General features: G+C 44.1%; 2 protein-coding genes across 5 annotated transcripts in view; one reads left to right on the top strand and one right to left on the bottom strand.

The window, feature by feature from the left end:
* The window catches only part of PDLIM4 (PDZ and LIM domain 4), a 445,004-nt gene that overhangs the window by 355,918 nt on the left and 72,641 nt on the right, over positions 1–16,445 (top strand). The window lies entirely within an intron of this gene.
* Positions 1–16,445, bottom strand: part of P4HA2 (prolyl 4-hydroxylase subunit alpha 2) — a 29,253-nt gene that overhangs the window by 11,774 nt on the left and 1,034 nt on the right. For all 4 annotated transcript variants that reach the window (XR_011338533.1, XM_069869458.1, XM_069869460.1 and 1 more), the window contains exons 2-8: positions 11,023–11,132; positions 9,219–9,315; positions 7,193–7,344; positions 5,545–5,682; positions 4,753–4,992; positions 2,890–3,098; positions 1,954–2,130 (exon numbers count right to left, since the gene is read on the bottom strand). Coding sequence is in view for 3 of the 4 variants with exons in the window: in XM_069869458.1 (XP_069725559.1) it covers positions 1,954–2,130; positions 2,890–3,098; positions 4,753–4,992; positions 5,545–5,682; positions 7,193–7,344; positions 9,219–9,315; positions 11,023–11,104 (1,095 nt within the window). In the remaining variant the exon portion in view is untranslated. The remainder of the gene's footprint in view (positions 1–1,953; positions 2,131–2,889; positions 3,099–4,752; positions 4,993–5,544; positions 5,683–7,192; positions 7,345–9,218; positions 9,316–11,022; positions 11,133–16,445) is intronic.

Genomic DNA, 16,445 nt, shown 5'->3' on the forward strand with positions numbered 1-16,445 from the left:
CAGTGGATTTCAGGCTACCCAAAGCAAAAAACAAGCCTCTAGATATTCTTCAAGCACAACTTAAAAACCCAACATTGTTTCCTCCCACTTGTATAGGGATTTCACAGAATCACAGAATAACCAGGTTGGAAGAGACCCACCGGATCACCGAGTCCAACCGTTCCTACCAAACACTAAACCATATCCCTCAGCACCTCGTCCACCCGTGCCTTAAACACCTCCAGGGAAGGTGACTCAACCACCTCCCTGGGCAGCCTGTTCCAGTGCCCAATGACCCTTTCTGTAAAGAATTTTTTCCTAACGTCTAGCCTAAACCTCCCCTGTCGGAGCTTGAGGCCATTCCCTCTTGTCCTGTCCCCTGTCACTTGGGAGAAGAGGCCAGCACCCTCCTCTCTACAACGTCCTTTCAGGTAGTTGTAGAGAGCAATGAGGTCACCCCTCAGCCTCCTCTTCTCCAGGCTAAACAACCCCAGCTCTCTCAGCCGCTCCTCATAAGGCCTGTTCTCCAGCCCTTTCACCAGCTTTGTTGCTCTTCTCTGTACTCTCTCCAGAGCCTCAACATCCTTCTTGTGGTGAGGGGCCCAGAACTGAACACAGTATTCGAGGAGCGGTCTCACCAGTGCCGAGTACAGAGGGAGGATAACCTCCCTGGACCTGCTGGTCACGCCGTTTCTGATACAAGCCAAGATGCCATTGGCCTTCTTGGCCACCTGGGCACACTGCTGGCTCATATTCAGTCGGCTGTCAACCAACACCCCCAGGTCCCTCTCCTCCAGGCAGCTTTCTAGACAGACTTCTCCCAGTCTGTAGCACTGCATAGGGTTGTTGTGCCCCAAGTGCAGGACCCGGCATTTGGCCTTGTTAAACCTCATGCCGTTGGACTCTGCCCAGCGGTCCAGCCTGTTCAGATCCCTTTGCAGAGCCTCCCGACCCTCCAGCAGATCGACACTTCCACCCAGCTTAGTGTCATCCGCAAACTTGCTAAGGGTGCATTCGATGCCTTCATCCAGGTCATTGATGAAGACATTGAACAGGGCTGGACCCAGCACTGAGCCCTGGGGAACCCCACTTGTCACTGGCCTCCAGCTGGATTTCACACCATTTACCACCACTCTCTGGGCCCGGCCATCCAACCAGTTTTCCACCCAGGAGAGTGTGCGCCTGTCCAGCCCAGAGGCTGACAGTTTCTCAAGCAGAACGCTGTGAGAAACTGTGTCAAAGGCTTTGCTGAAGTCCAGGAAGACCACATCCACAGCCTTTCCCTCATCCAGTAGCCGGGTCACTTTGTCATAGAAGGCGATCAGGTTAGTCTGGCAAGACCTGCCTTTTGTGAACCCATGTTGACTGGGCCTGATCACCCGGTTCTCTTGCATGTGCTTCATGATAGCACTCAAGATCACCTGTTCCATGACTTTCCCTGGCACTGAGGTCAGACTGACAGGCCTGTAGTTTCCTGGGTCCTCCCTGCGGCCCTTTTTGTAGACGGGCACAACATCAGCCAGCCTCCAGTCCAGTGGGACTTCCCCAGTCTTCCAGGACTGTTGGAAGATGATGGAAAGGGGTTTGGCCAGCACATCCGCCAGCTCCTTCAGCTGCTTTATCATTGTTTTGAAGTTCAGCTCCGTTTCAAATGAAAGACTTAAGGTATATTGGACACTGGCTCCTATCACTGTAAGTCAGACACTTCTTTGGGTCTTGTCTCCAGTTTCCTAAAAGGTTTCTATGCAAATAATGCCAAGTTCCCAGCAAATAAGTGCAATAATGCATAAATACTTTCAGGAGCCTGGGCTTTATGATCCCACATCACCAGGCAGTTTTGAAATCCTTCCCCTCAGGCCCACAGCTGCTGAGGGTCACCCACAGTATGAAACGAGACCTTCTAAATTCTTTGCTTAACCTTTGCTAATAGAGATTAAAGCACTGAATTAGTGAGATGGAAAAGGGGAAACTCACCCTTGGCTTTGCTAGTTGTTTAATTTTCTCAATTTCTTCATCAGACAGGACATCATAGTACCGTACAATATGAGGGCTATCCCACTCATCTTCTTCCTTAAAGGGAGCTATGAGCAGATGAGGGTTTCTATTTCCATCATGGTACCTACAAAACAGCCTTTTCTGCCTTCGAGGTGTCTAAAACAAAATAAACACAGTGTTTGCTTAACCACTTCTCATTAATGTCAAACAGATGAGACAAAAGGCTTAATTCCACAAACACTTGAAAAGCCATCAGCTGACTAGCAGTTTTAAGAGATAAGCATGAGCGATTCTGCAGTTTACTGCAAATAAACCAACATATGCCACTCAAGATTCCACTGAGCAACATCTGAAACACTAACCTAATGGAGAGTTAAAACAAAACAGCTTACAGATTAAGTACATAATTAAACAAACAACCAGCTGTAAAAAAAGTCTGGTTCTTATAATTAAAACTGCACAGACTGAATAAATTGATTCCTCTCCCTGCACTGAAAATTAATTGTTGAGAGGTACTGGAGACTGGTTGGTCAAGAAATCATGTATTTCAGATGCAGATGGGAAGGAATAACAGATTTTGTAGGTGTGGTAAAGCATAAGCCAGCTCTCAGTGGAAAAAGCCTCCTAGTACATCAGTACAGCCAGCATTTGAGGTGGCTGAATTCAGACTGAGGAGAATCAATTTGCAACAATTTTTAAGAGGTGCAGTGGAGAGCTGGTTTTCTGTCTAGGATTCACAGCTAAAGACAGAGAAGCCAAGACGTAAGGTACAAATCTCAGACTGGACAGAACTACATTTAATTTTTTCTTAAAAGAAAACCAGCTTCACAGAGGGCAAAACCTAACAACTCCCAGCAAGCCTGATCACCCTGATGCAAAGGCACCATAGCCAGGAAAGTCTTGCCTTTCTCTTACCATTTTCACCCCTTCACCTCTGCACAGGGCCTCATAGATGTCACGCTCCGGCAAATAGTCAAGAGGCCTCTCATAGGAACCACTCTGCACCACTGGCTCTGTTGTTGTCAAGGTCTTGTTTGACTTCTCTTTCTCCTTCTCCTCTCTCTCCTTCTCCACCAACTTCTCAAAGTACCGCAGGTTACTGCCTGCTCTCTCATGAGTACTGTCTTCATGGGGAGAAAAACAGACAGAACCAGTGATTGATGCAATCTCAGGAACTGTTAAATTCAAAGAGCCACTGTATCGAGACAGCAAGAGCTCTCCCCTCCTTAAAGTGCTATCAGGCAAGCAAAGGCCTTGGCTCCAGTCTGCACTCAAAACCAGAAGCCCCTGATCTTTGCAGAAGGCAGACAGGCACAGCCTGGAAGAAAAGTAGTAGGAGGAGCTTTTAGGCTTCATATCCCTCCCTTTCTCTCAACTTTTCTGCCCAGTTCTACTCAAGATAAGCAGACCGCGGAGCTCATCAGTGGAGATCAAGCCAGTCTCCTCTCCACCGTGCTTCTCCTCTGCACTGCACGAGATGCTTTAACCGAGGGCTGCACTGGAGCCCCAGCCAGTCACAAAGATTTCCTCCAAAGCCGGGAAGCTCAGAGGTATGTGTTGCTAATTAACAGCCCGCCTACAGCATCCACCTCTAGATGTTTGTAACAGGATTATACAGGAGGAATCTTGGATCACTAGCATCACTGGACCTACCATTACTGATTTATTAATGACATTGGTATAAATCAATAACCATCATCAATAGATCCTTTACCCAGCATAAGTAGGAAGGAACAATTCCCTGCTCACCAGGGTTTCTGGACATTAGCACCTATAGCAGTTCCTCTCCCTGCTGGCCTTCCCAAGCTTACTGTGTTTATTTTCCGGAACTAACCCAGAAGGCCACTGAAGTAACCACTCCTCACAGGCTAAGGGCAGCCAGAAAAGGAAGCTGAGCCCAGAGCAGGGGAAGCTGCTGCTCCCAGAGGGAACTGCCAAGTCTGTCCCACTGTTCGGGGCTGATAAGGATTTGTATTCTGCTCTCAGCGCTAAACTCTATAGCAGAGAGAACGAGATCCAATACACATTCATATTCTTGTAAATTTTAAGATATTAATTCCAATGTCTGTAGAAATTATACTCATTTTCCAATTAAAAAGGCTTCACCCACGCTCAGGATGCAACAACATCCAAACCAAGAACCATAGCTGAGCAAAAAAGCCATACAAATATATAACACAGTAGATGTTAGCTCTAATTGGGGAAGAAAACCTTATCAATGCAGGAAGTAAGCAAAGTTGGGCAGGAAGCAAAGCTTATTTGCTTACTCATGGAAACAGAGCAGAAACAAGAGGCAGTTTTAAGAAACTCAATCTGTTCTGAATATTCAGAAATAAGTAAGGTCCCAGGCAAAGCATTTTTGCATCAAAGCATACCAGCACTAAGGAATAACGATGAATTCATGAAGTCAGCAGGACTTTACAGAAGATACAGCACTCTGCCCAAGCCTGTGGCAGCCTTGATCTCCACTCAAGACACTCCAGGCTTTAGCCACTACCAAACACGCCACCTCAATTCACTGAAGCCAAGGGCACAGGTTCTGCAGTCAGACACACATTTGGACTTTGGGTAAGAACAGCACAGAGCGCAAGACAGCTTGCTAAAGAGACACCAAGTCTAAGTAAACTGGGTTTTTTTTTCCAGGACCTACATTTATGACAAGTCACCTGGCAGGACATCTTTCCAGTCAGCTCACCAACACATACAGGCCATGACTGCTCTTCCCTTTGCTGCTGGCAACACTCCCCAGCACTACAATAGAGGGACTTCTGCTCTTACCAAGGGAGATGAGGCGTCTGGTAAGCTCCATGGCTCTGTGTAAATCCCCAAACTGGAAAACAGCATAGCTGAGATAATCCAGGATCTCCACTTTGCTGACTGTTGTTTCCTCACCCTCATCATGTTGTTTTAAGGCTTGTTCCATCCAGAGTACTGTGTGATAGTAGTCTCCATCATTGTAGGCAGTCTTCCCCATACCAAAGCAGTCACTTACTGTCAAAGAGGATCTATATTTTGTACCTAAAACCAAGAAGGAGCTTTAAGCAATGCATACAGAAGTATCTTTGCCTCCAAATATATGGGACACATTAAGGAATGTCTGTAAATACTGTTTTTTATAATCCAAAAAGGTTTCAAAAAGACAATGCTTTCACAATATTTTAGGTTTTGTACTAATCACCTCCAGAACGAATGATGAAGTCCTATCCTACTTCTGTGCCAGAAGTTATTTGGGACAGGAAGGGCCCATGGCATTTGCTTACACAGTAACCAGGACAAAAAAAGTACGTTGTCCTTTGTTGTTTTGAGATATCGATTACAAAAGTCAGCATTTCCTTCTAAAGTAATACTAATTAAGAAAAGGCTACTTGAACAGGTCACTGCAAACCAAGGGGCTTTGGCTTGGGCAGAAACAGCTCCAAGGCTGTTCTCAAAATGCTGAAACAGATACATCTTCAAGCACCTAAGCTGCAGGGCCTTTTGGCACCACACTGCTGAAAAAGGACTTGTGGAAAGGGTTTGAGGATGTTACCACTGGATTCCTTTTACCAGGGGAGACCTACATGCACTTACCTGGCAAATTGCCTCGAGAGAGAGTTTCGGGATCCAGTTTGTACGTGTCCTGCAGGCGCATCAGAGCCTTCGCAGCTCCAGTCTCATCTTCTTCGGTTGGAAAAAACTGACGCTGAATTGTAAGATTTGCAATAAAGCCTTTGCAGTAAAAAGGAAAGATGTTACTTCCAAAGTTTGAATAAATATTAGTACGAGATGAACACAGAAGAGGAAACATCTGTTTTGTTTTCAGAATTGAAATTCCAAAATTCAGGTTTAAAGCCTCTTATCAGGCTCTCCAGCTGAAAACATTGTTTTCTCTCCTATTTAAGCAAGCAAGAGATAAAGAATAAATAACTAAATGCCTGTTTTCTCACACAACACAATTACAGCGTGAACCTAGTGATTTTTGTTCTCCTGTAACATCTCCTTCCAGCATGCAAACTCAGTAGCCTTCTCCAGTTCTCTTCCAACATCCACAGTGACTGCTGCAGATCATCGTACTGGGCGACGATTTCAGACTCTACTCCAGCCTGTAAAGCCGCGAGAGCTTTGCAAATCTCAGCTCAAGGCACTGAGACCCTGATACATGATCCCCTACGAAGGGGTAGGACCTTAGTCTGTAAGAGGTTTTTAAACCTGACAAGTAAAAACAGGTGACACACTGAAATACAATTAAACATGCCACATGAATATATCAAGTTGGTTGGGCAGAAGTGGGTGCAATCAACCAAAGGAAAACCACCCAGCCATTTCCAGTCATGCAGCAAGCAGAACTGGAAAGGGAAACCTTTAGAAAAAGCATAAATGACAGAACTACTCAATAGAATTGAGTATTTTATTTCCATCTAGGATGACTAATCTAACAGGCAATAAAAATCTTGGCTGGAAAAACCTTCCAAGTACCTAAACTTTAGCATATGCCGAGTAGAAAGGGAAAACATGCAGTGTTCTGTCTGAGAAACATAGCTTCTCCTGTACTTTCAAGAAGTCCAGTAAAAATAAAGCTGCATTTTAAAAGAAAATAAGGCTATGGAAGGAAATTCAGGCAGACACTGAAAATGTGATGCAATGGCAAAGATTAGTACTGGAAACACTTGATTTAGAAGGATAAGTTTACAGATAGCAATTGTACATTATCCTGTTATCACCAGGCTGACTACAACATCTGCCAACTGTTAATGCTGACACTGATGAAAATTCCTTTTCCAATTCAGTATGAGCCCCATTTTTATTCTTAAATTTTATCTACTGATCAAGATGGTGAAAAAACAGTGATCACCAAGAGAGGTCACAGACAGGGATAGCAGGTGAGTAAGTTTTTATGTAAAGGGACACAGAGCTGAAGATAAGGCATAAGACAATAGCTGTCAACACAGCTGACAACTTTGGCATCTCATATTCTCCCCTTTGCCCCAAACCACACAAGCCAAAATGTAACAGCCCTAAGCTTGATAACAGCTTCTTTGAGTCTTGACCGTGATGTGTTTCAGTAGCAAGTTTCACTCACTCAGGTAACCAATAAACAAGAGACCAGTTATTAGTTTAGGTTTCAAACCTGGCAATAATATTTAACCACAGCTGAGTTTGCAGCTTTCAGAACGCAGGGAGGACAAGCAACCGTGTTGTAAGGCTACCTCCTGGTATCTTCTCGCCTGCAACTCCTTACCGTTTGTTGTATCCTGAAGAACCAGGTTTTCCAGTTCAAGCCAGTCAGTATTTAAACGCTTCACCAGCTTATATGCATTTACAGGATGTGCCAGATACCCTTCTGGATCAGAGGTGGATTTGCTAGTCAGGACATCCATTTTTTCAGCCCAGCTGGAACAAGAAGCACACGTCTCAGCTTGAGAACAATTTATGAATGCATGTCTTCCTTCTTAAGTCATCCTAATTACACAGCTAGAATCAATTTATTGCTGCTTTCACCATAACCAGCTTTGAGGCTTTCAGCTTCACAAGGATAAAGCGAAGTACTACTGATTTTTAATTACAGTAGTCTTTTTTCTTGTAAAAGGAATTTGTTTCCTTCCTTCCTATTTGAAACCTTACTACAGTAGGCACACATCTCACTCGTAATGAGTCTTAGCCACCAATTTTCAGCATACTGCACTCCAGAAAATAATGACATATTGCACACAGTCACTGCAAGTGTCATTTATTCACCTCTTAGGAAGAACACCAGCATAAATACAACCCAAGAGATTCTCAACTCCATGGAAATCGAACCATAAGTTGCCCTTCAGATCACCCCCTAACACAAACACAGCCGGGCCTAGTGTGCTCCTCCCTCCAGAAATGGTGAGGTTAAGACAATAACCAAATGTAAGAAATGCCCTTTAAGCCTGGAATCTCAGATTCAGTAAAGCCATGAATGAACTGTGGTTACACACAATTTCACATAAGCACAGGTGTCAGACTACCTGGTTTCTTTGTACCATGATATCACAACAGAAAACAGAAGTAAGATGAGTTTTCCAGACATCCCTTGCAGGGATATCAGATTAACAACCTAATTAAGATCAGTCTCACCTGCAGTCCCTTTTTAATTTAAGACTTTGACCACTTTTAATATTTATTTTGCAAATTAGTAAATACAGACAAGTCCTAGGCTCTTTACTCACACCACAATGCGATTTTGAATCATAAACATCTCTGGAACTAAGATAAAACACTGAAAAGCATTATCGTATCCAAATGAAGTTCATCACCTCTGTTACAAAGCATACACTATCAGAGTGTAAGTGCTCAAACACTGATACAGTTACAGAAAACTTGCTTAAAAACACATCAAAATACAAGTCAATTGAAAAGGTAACACATCAAGGATTTCTGTTAAAAAAAAAAGACAATTTTCTACGTGGCTTGAACTGACATCCTCTTTAACAATACTTGCAGAGGAGACTGCTTGTCCTCAAAAGGGCAGCTTTTCAAGCAACTTGTGACAAGTAATTCAGGTCATTTTACTACTCTCTAGCCCCATCCCCACCCTGCACCCCAGAAGGGAGATCAAATTGCCACATAGAGCCTGAGGCTCAGAAATTGTTTGGAAAGGGTGGCTCCATTTACAGGCACTCAGCTCTTCTGAATCTGGACCTTATTTAGACTATCCTAGTGTCACGCCCTATTAGATATCACTTACAGCTAGATAACTATTAACAGTCTCCCTAAGGGGCACAGAAAATACTGGCTGTCAGGAAGAGCCTTTCAAGTGATCCAAGCCATCGGGGTAAGGTCCAAGATGTGCTGTGGCCAGGTCGGGGACTGAGGAGAACAAGGAGAGCTACTCCCAAGAGCAAAGCCCACATGGGAACAAGCTGGGGATTCGGTGCTGCCAGAGCACTGGCACCCAGAGGCATTTAACCCACACAGAAAAGGCTTCTCTTTGACATGACTATCGCCTCTCCACAGGAGCATGGTGGTGGTACAAGGACAGGGAAACAAATGGAAAGCCCCCAGTAGGCAAGGGTTTCTAAACAAGCAGACAAAGCCTAAACAATCCCTGAAGCAGGGCCCCCTCCCTGCGGGTATATGGGAATAAATTACAACCAAGTCAGTACCCATGGTCTCACCGTAATCATCTATCAAGGAGATACTAAAAGATCTAGCAGCAAAGAGTGGCAATAGAGGTGTGGTGTCATTGAACACAGATGAGCCCTTTCATCACCCTTCATCAAGCAAACCTGTCCCCCTACCTTTTGATCTGAGAGAGCTTCTTCTCTTCTGCTCGGATGTATTCCTTTAAAGACCGTACCAAGTCTTTCTCCGCATAAATCAGGTCTGTCATTTGACCTAGAAATGGAGTATGAGCAAATATTAATCAGATCTAAAAAAAGTAAATTTCCCGTAGCAGAGAGGACAGAACTTAGATGCTTTAGGGCTGTTAAAAGCACCACGAAGAACAAATTAAGGGTGTGCCCTTCAATGCCTCTAAACCACAAAAGCTATTACACCTACAGGTCTGGCTTTTAAATGCTTCAAGAGGCTTTTAAAATCCCAGCTTCAATGGCTCAAGTAGCTTTGCTCTGACCCTTCCACTGCCTCTGAATTACGTTTACTATTACAATTCCATGAAAGACGGTCGAAAGAAAGGTTTGACGTTAATACAGCTGTTGAATCAAAGCAACACAAGATCCAATGCTCGCCAAAGCATCTGTTCTACATATGGACACAGATTAGGTCACACTAATAAATTTTCAGCCTAACCATTTCAAATTACAGCTTTTCAACATGGGTAACCGTGGAAACACAACCTAACATTAAGGACAGAGGAATTTCAGACTAATGCTTTTGGAGCGGCGCACACTCCCTCCTGATTAGCATTAGTGGACATTGCTAGCTTGTCAATCCTAATTGCTATCACAAATTCTCCCTTTCAAAGAGCAAACACTGAAAGACCGGATGAGATTTATAAATCCAGCCACAGCTTTAGTTTCAGCATTCCAAAGTAATTACTAATGAGGCATAATTAAGTAGATGGAAGTCAGCAGGCTGTGCTATTTTCAGTGTGTGGAAAGATTCAGGAACAGGTAAGTGTAAAGAAAAAACAGTGATCCTTCACAGCAACTTTGTACAAAAAGCTACTTGGGGCGGGGGGGAAAAGAGAGAACTAAATAGAAATGCGGTTAAATACTGTCTAGTCAGCCCCAGGGTACGGGAGCACGGGCTAGAGGCTGGGGGTGAAACACTGCTCTGCCCTTCTCTGGCTGAGCAGTTCCACAGCAGCACAAAATAAACCACCAGGAGTTTTGAGTTTCGCTATTCAGAAATGGTTCCACCAAGCTCAAAGCATATTCCAGAGAACGGCCAGTTGTAGTTAATCAATCCTTACCCTTACGGGGTAAATTCCTTACACAGTTCCACAGGAAAACATTAGAGCAAGTCACAGCAAAAAACTCAGTTGCTACTTATTTTTAGGTTCTACCACAATCAGGCACAGTTGTATCACAGCCATTAGAACACAAGAACTGAACTGTCATAAAAACATATCCATTTTCAGGATTATAACTATGTGAATTCTTCAGGATTTACTCAGGTCTTACAAAACTCAGATATGGTAATGGAAATACTTTTTTCCTCCTGACACCTGACTCCAGCTTTTTTAGAAGCTAGAAGACTTCAGGTTCTGTGAAAGAAAGTATTTCCCATATTTCTCACTCAAATTCTTTTCATAAATCCAATTCAGGACTAAACTTTTTAGCATAAGATTTGTGCAGTGTTCAAGGTGACAACGGGTGCACAATCACTAAAAGACAGGAACTGTCTAATTTTCCTGACATTCCCCAGAGAAACTCGTACCACATTGGTCACAATGTGCTAAGTTACTCAACTGCAAGCAAAGTGCAGGGATGCAAGACTTGCAATGCAGAAAAGCATCAAGGATGCAGGAGAGCAGCTCTTCCTAGTGTGGACAGTGTTTGATAGGGCTTTATGGAGAAAGCCATATGCTTAGACTGTAAACTTCAACCACATCACATCACGCACTGGTTCTTCCCATACCTATGGAGGTGAAGAACTCCGCTTCTGTGTGCCAGATTAAGAAAATACAGGTAAAGAGCACCAATTCCAGCCAGGGTTTCATCTTCCAGATTGTTCAAACCTATAACAAACTAAAAGGAAAAGGAGGAGGAAAAATGATTAATTTAATTTGAGAGAAAAAAAACCTCAAGTCATTAATATTCATATTCAGTCATTTCACTCTCATGAAAATTATTTACAGCCTTGAAAGACTGAATTCTAATCAGTAAAGCTTGAAAAAGAAGTCTTCGTTAACTACAGGAGCTGTTACTTAACTGTCTCAAATGCTACTGGTGGATTTACATGGAAGATATTGTAGCCCGTGGAAAGCCCACAAGACAAGCAATGGAAGCAATATATTTGTCCACTGAGACAGTGAGAACAAGATCTGCAAGGGCAGCTCAATGCTTTCCACATCATGTTATAGCTGGAAAATAGGAGAGTACACAAAGTTGTACTGTATTCCAATAATAATAAAAGTCTAAATTAAATGGTCAGACTTGTAGCATGCCGTGAAACTCAGTTATATAAAATCTGTCTAGAAATACAAATAGTGGGAAAGCCAAACACAGAAATGCAGCATTTTGTAGCGCGGAAGTGGCAGCAATGGTTGGAAAAGCTGAAAGCGAAATTTCCAGCTCTGCTTCAAGATGCGTCCCAGCGTACTGGCCTCTGGGCACAGCCCTTAGGATTTCTGAGTTTCAAAGGCTGTGCCACCTCAGAAAATCAGTCCCTCCAGGTGGAGGCTGAGAGCAGGCTGGTACATCTCCAGGAGCACAGCCCACCGTGCACGGAAGGGAGCACCAGTCTGAGCAGACAAGCTAGTGGACAAGTAAAGTAAGGGATGCAAGGTCTGTACAGAAGAACCTTCTGGGAGCTGCAACTCTCCTGGGAGATCTGGTGGCCAGGACTGTCTCTTCCAGGGAATTTATGAGGAGCTTGCACAGCACTTTGATCAGCTCACAGCTTATTCCAGAAGGTCCTCTCACAGAGCAGGAACAGCCATCACTGCCAGCCCTCATGTATAAACACTGAGTTCTCACAACGCCCATGCACACAGCATCAAAAGAAAGGTGACAACTGTTCATCTTAATCCAAGACACAACTATTCTTCTCCTACACATTGTGACTAGGTAAACCAGTGGCTGGAAACAACCACTTGCAACCTGCTCTTGCTCCAAATGCATTAAATAAAATGCAGCTGTTAGGGGCAAAACAGAATCCCTTCGATCTGATGCAAAAGGGGGATGGACAGGAGGAGGGAAGGGAAAATACATAAAACATCCTAAAATTTCAAGCAATGCAGCAAGCAGGAAGGTATTAAAATAAGATAATTTTGGGACAACTGTAGCTCATTGTTCCCTTGGGCTCCAGTATAAGACAGAATGTGAAAGCTGGATATCTCCCTTTCCTTGTGGGCTTTTCAAGGCCACAGCTGATAGAAGCCCTTACTCTTGGCTGAGCTCAGTAGCACGACAGACAAACACTAAATACACCATCAAAAATACCACCAGCACTAAGAACATTAGAAATAGCTCTGTTCTCTGCTATGCATTATCACACGGCAAGATTATTGCTTCAAAAGACAACATGAGGAACCAGAAACATTTGCCACAACAGTCTGCAAGCATGAGTAAGCAGAAAAATGTCTCACAACATCATAATAAGTCTTCTCCTTTCGCTCTCCTGTTTCTCACCCCCTGCAAACCACATATTCCCAAACTGCTTGTTTAAGTCAGTTCAGAACCAGTACATGGGTAATCTGAGAACCGAGTAAAGCTTATGAATAGTACCATGCAGAGGTCTGCCAATACTAAAAGCCACAATAAGCGATGTAGCAGAAATCACAGCAAGTCAAGAGCACTTGGGAAGTACATTAATTTGGATATATTAAGCCTCAACTGTCCATCTGCGCAGTCTGTCATCATCTCATGAAGTAGTTTTTTGGACGCCCTGCACAAAGCCTGGCAAAACAATTACAAGGGAATTTTCCAGTTAAAACAACACAACTCTACATCCTCCACCCTGCACCCCCTCACCATGTTCTCTCATGGCCGAGGACATCTGCCAAGAAGAACACTTACTGCAGCTAGCGGCTTGTAGCAGATCTTTAACAGCTTTGCCATCCTACTCAGACTTCCCCAAGTCAATAAACAGAAGCCTCGGTAAACAGAGAAATGGGCTCTAGCTTGAAGAAGCAGGACACCTGGCTGTGGGGCCTTCAATTGTTTGTACACATTCTTTTCACAGCTGTTACTTGGAAAATGAAGACAAATAATGAATTACAGGAGGCTGAACATAATGTTGTAACCACATGCTTGGAGAGCAGGAGCATGTGAGCACACACACGTACGCGTGCCCAACACACCACAGCGAAACCACTGCTCACAACAGGGTGAGAGGCAGCAAGGCCATTCACACCTCCCACCTCAGGAACCCAGGTAAACGTTTACAGATCCAGTGTGTTTTATTCTGAGAGTGGAAGATCTTAGTTGCATAGAAACACCAGGTAAGAAAACTGTGTAGAACAAATACCACCCACATTCCCAACTTCTTCTCAACAGCATCTTCCAATGACCAAGACATCACGCCAGACAGGTGATTTTAGAATCTCCTTTTACTTAAGGAGACATGACCCTGCAGCAGATCTCAAAGGCTTGAGCAGAGCCCCAGCTCAGCCGTGGGCTACAAGGACCCCCACGCAGGAGCTGAGAGCAGGCAGCTCCCTGTCCTGAGTTCGAGCTGTCAGCCAGCCCAGGGCAAGCAGCACCTGCCGTGGCTCCTCAGGCTCCGAATGCCACCCACTCGGGGATCCTAGGGTCGCACGTACCTGGGAGACGAGCACTGGCACCACTGCTTTACTGGAGAGGCAGCTCTCACTAGTGAGAAGCTGCTCCCGCAACACTCATAGAACTAAACTTCTCTGCACACAGCAAAAAGTATTTAAAGTTTTGTTGCTATCCTTCCCTTAAATGTGCTCGGCCAGCAGACCTAAAAAGCCAACCAAATGGATATTTGTACAAACACTTCACTTGTTCAGACTAAGACCTCAATGAATCATTGCTCCCACTGGAAAGAGTGCTGTCAGACCTCAGAGCACACTGGCAGACGGGAAAAAGGCTCTTCTAGACAAAATAGACCAGGAGGGAATTTTTCTCCATGAGTTAAGGCTCAATTCTTTATTAAATAAGCTTTCTAAAAATTCTTAATGAAGATGATAAAGAAATATTCCTATAGAAGAAATGTTGCCTGCATTATCTACCAGGGTTATCAGTTTCTCACCCACTCCAATTTCACATCCAGTCATGGGGCACTTAAGCCGGCTCCCACGCGAGCCAAAGGGAGAACGTTTTTCAGGTCAGAAGAGGGCACAAGTATCTATTACTCATTCCGTCCCTTTAGGACTCCCACTTCTGATCAAACTGATAGACTTCAGTCCCCTTTTTACACCACAGGACAAGAGCATGATCCTCATAGAGCCTTCCTTTAGACAGGAGGCAGCACATCTGCACACAGAGGCTGAAGCAAGAGCCCTGACAAACACAAACCCCCTCTGCTCACCCCCTTCACTCTACAAAAGTGTCTCAGTAAGTACCATTCTGTTTGCATGACTGTGTATCAAGGTACTTGATTTACATTCTGCACCTTTTTTTAGCAGACAGCGTGCTCTTCGCAGTTGTGATAAGACGGCAATACTTCATCAATCCATACAAAATTAGAGTCAAATACCCCCATGCCATCACTGGTCAGCTTCAAAATGTTACCAACACTCAACACGGAGCAGAGTAGAAACCACTGCTCTGTCAACATCTTTGGTCATCAGATGCTGTCTGCCCTCATGACAAATTTTAATTACTCCTAACAGATCTAGTTTTCCATTTCTTCCATGTTTTTTCAGAGCATACAGCACTGGTTTCTTCTCAGCCTTTACTATAGAGAACTGTTCCCTGGTTTGGTTCCATTCTTACAGATCTGCACCTTGCTACAGGGAAATAAAGTTTGGGAAACAAAGCATCATAACTAGGTACTGTCCAAATCTGATTAAAATATCACTTTTCTGAACCATCACAATGCAACAACTTTCAAGCTGACAGCACAAGTAAGGGTTACAGCCTGTCTCCTCTTCTGTGCTCGCCCATGCTATTAAAGACACCTGGAAAAAACCACTGCTAAAAGAGCTGCTCCCACATGTATCTAAATTTGAAGTGCCATGGTGAAATCTAACAAGCAAATCACTACTTCAGAGCCACTTCAGGCCACAGACAGGTTCTCAGTGCATACCCAGTCGAGGCCCACACGCCAGGCTCTGAGGAACGGTCCATCTCACACAGCAATTTGAGGTTGGACTCTTGGATGAGACAGGCTTCTCCAAATGCCAGTGCCTTCCACCCTCTTATTTCTTGCAGACACGCTAAGAAGCAGTGAACAGACCAGGCAGCTGGCTTCATCCCTTTCCCCTCCACAAATAACAGCTTCAAAAGCAGGCAACAACTTGCTCTCAGTATGGAAGGCTGTAGATAAGGCTCGTTATATTTAAGTGGGAAATAGTACCAACAAAAAAACTGCAAGAGCCAAAAGATGGGTTTAACTGTAAACACATTTTCAGGATGTTGCCAAGGAAGAGCTTCTCTCAACACCTCTATAAAGAAAAGCTACAGACATCCAGCCTGTAGCGGTATTTGCAGTCTCACAGGTTAGCCTCGCATTAGCCGGGAGATGCTTGGCACATTACAGCAGCTCTAAAACTATTTAAAAATGAACAGTAAGGACACGTTAATTTTATCCTAAAAAAGCAAATGGTCACCATTGACTGAAGACTTTGAAACAAATAATTTGGGGCCAAAATTCACTGCCCACATGCACTCAGATGCTCCAATGCTCAACCACTCCTCTGACCAAAGAATCTGGGATTGAAACACCTGTCAGCACCCCACCCAGACCACGTTGTCATATCCTCATGTCAGGATTCACAGCACTGCCAGTGCAGCATACATCTAATCTCCTTGCTGCAAATAGCTAGTGGTCACACCCAGGGAGATGCAAAAGGTATTGCTCCTTTTCAACAGCAGCTGCCCCTCGCGAGTTCACGTCTCTTCATCACCAGGTAACTGCTTCTAAGCTCCTTCCTGCAGTACTCATTGGATTTACAGCTCACAACAGCTTATGCCAACATCACCACCTTTCTTGCCAAAGGGCTTAATGTGTAACTCTGAAAATAATTATAATTGCCTAGCAAATAATGCAAAGTGATTGCCTTCTATTTTTCAAGGCTAGGCAAAAGCAGAGGAAAAGCTGTTCAGTTGCATGCATTAACAAGGATAAAATACACTCATGCAAAACTGCCAATGCAGAATGTCCTGTGTTATCCTTCATTAAAACAACTGTAGAAACTACAGCCATCTTCA

The sequence above is a fragment of the Phaenicophaeus curvirostris genome, chromosome 15 (assembly GCF_032191515.1).
Source record: "Phaenicophaeus curvirostris isolate KB17595 chromosome 15, BPBGC_Pcur_1.0, whole genome shotgun sequence".
Classification (NCBI taxonomy): domain Eukaryota; kingdom Metazoa; phylum Chordata; class Aves; order Cuculiformes; family Cuculidae; genus Phaenicophaeus; species Phaenicophaeus curvirostris.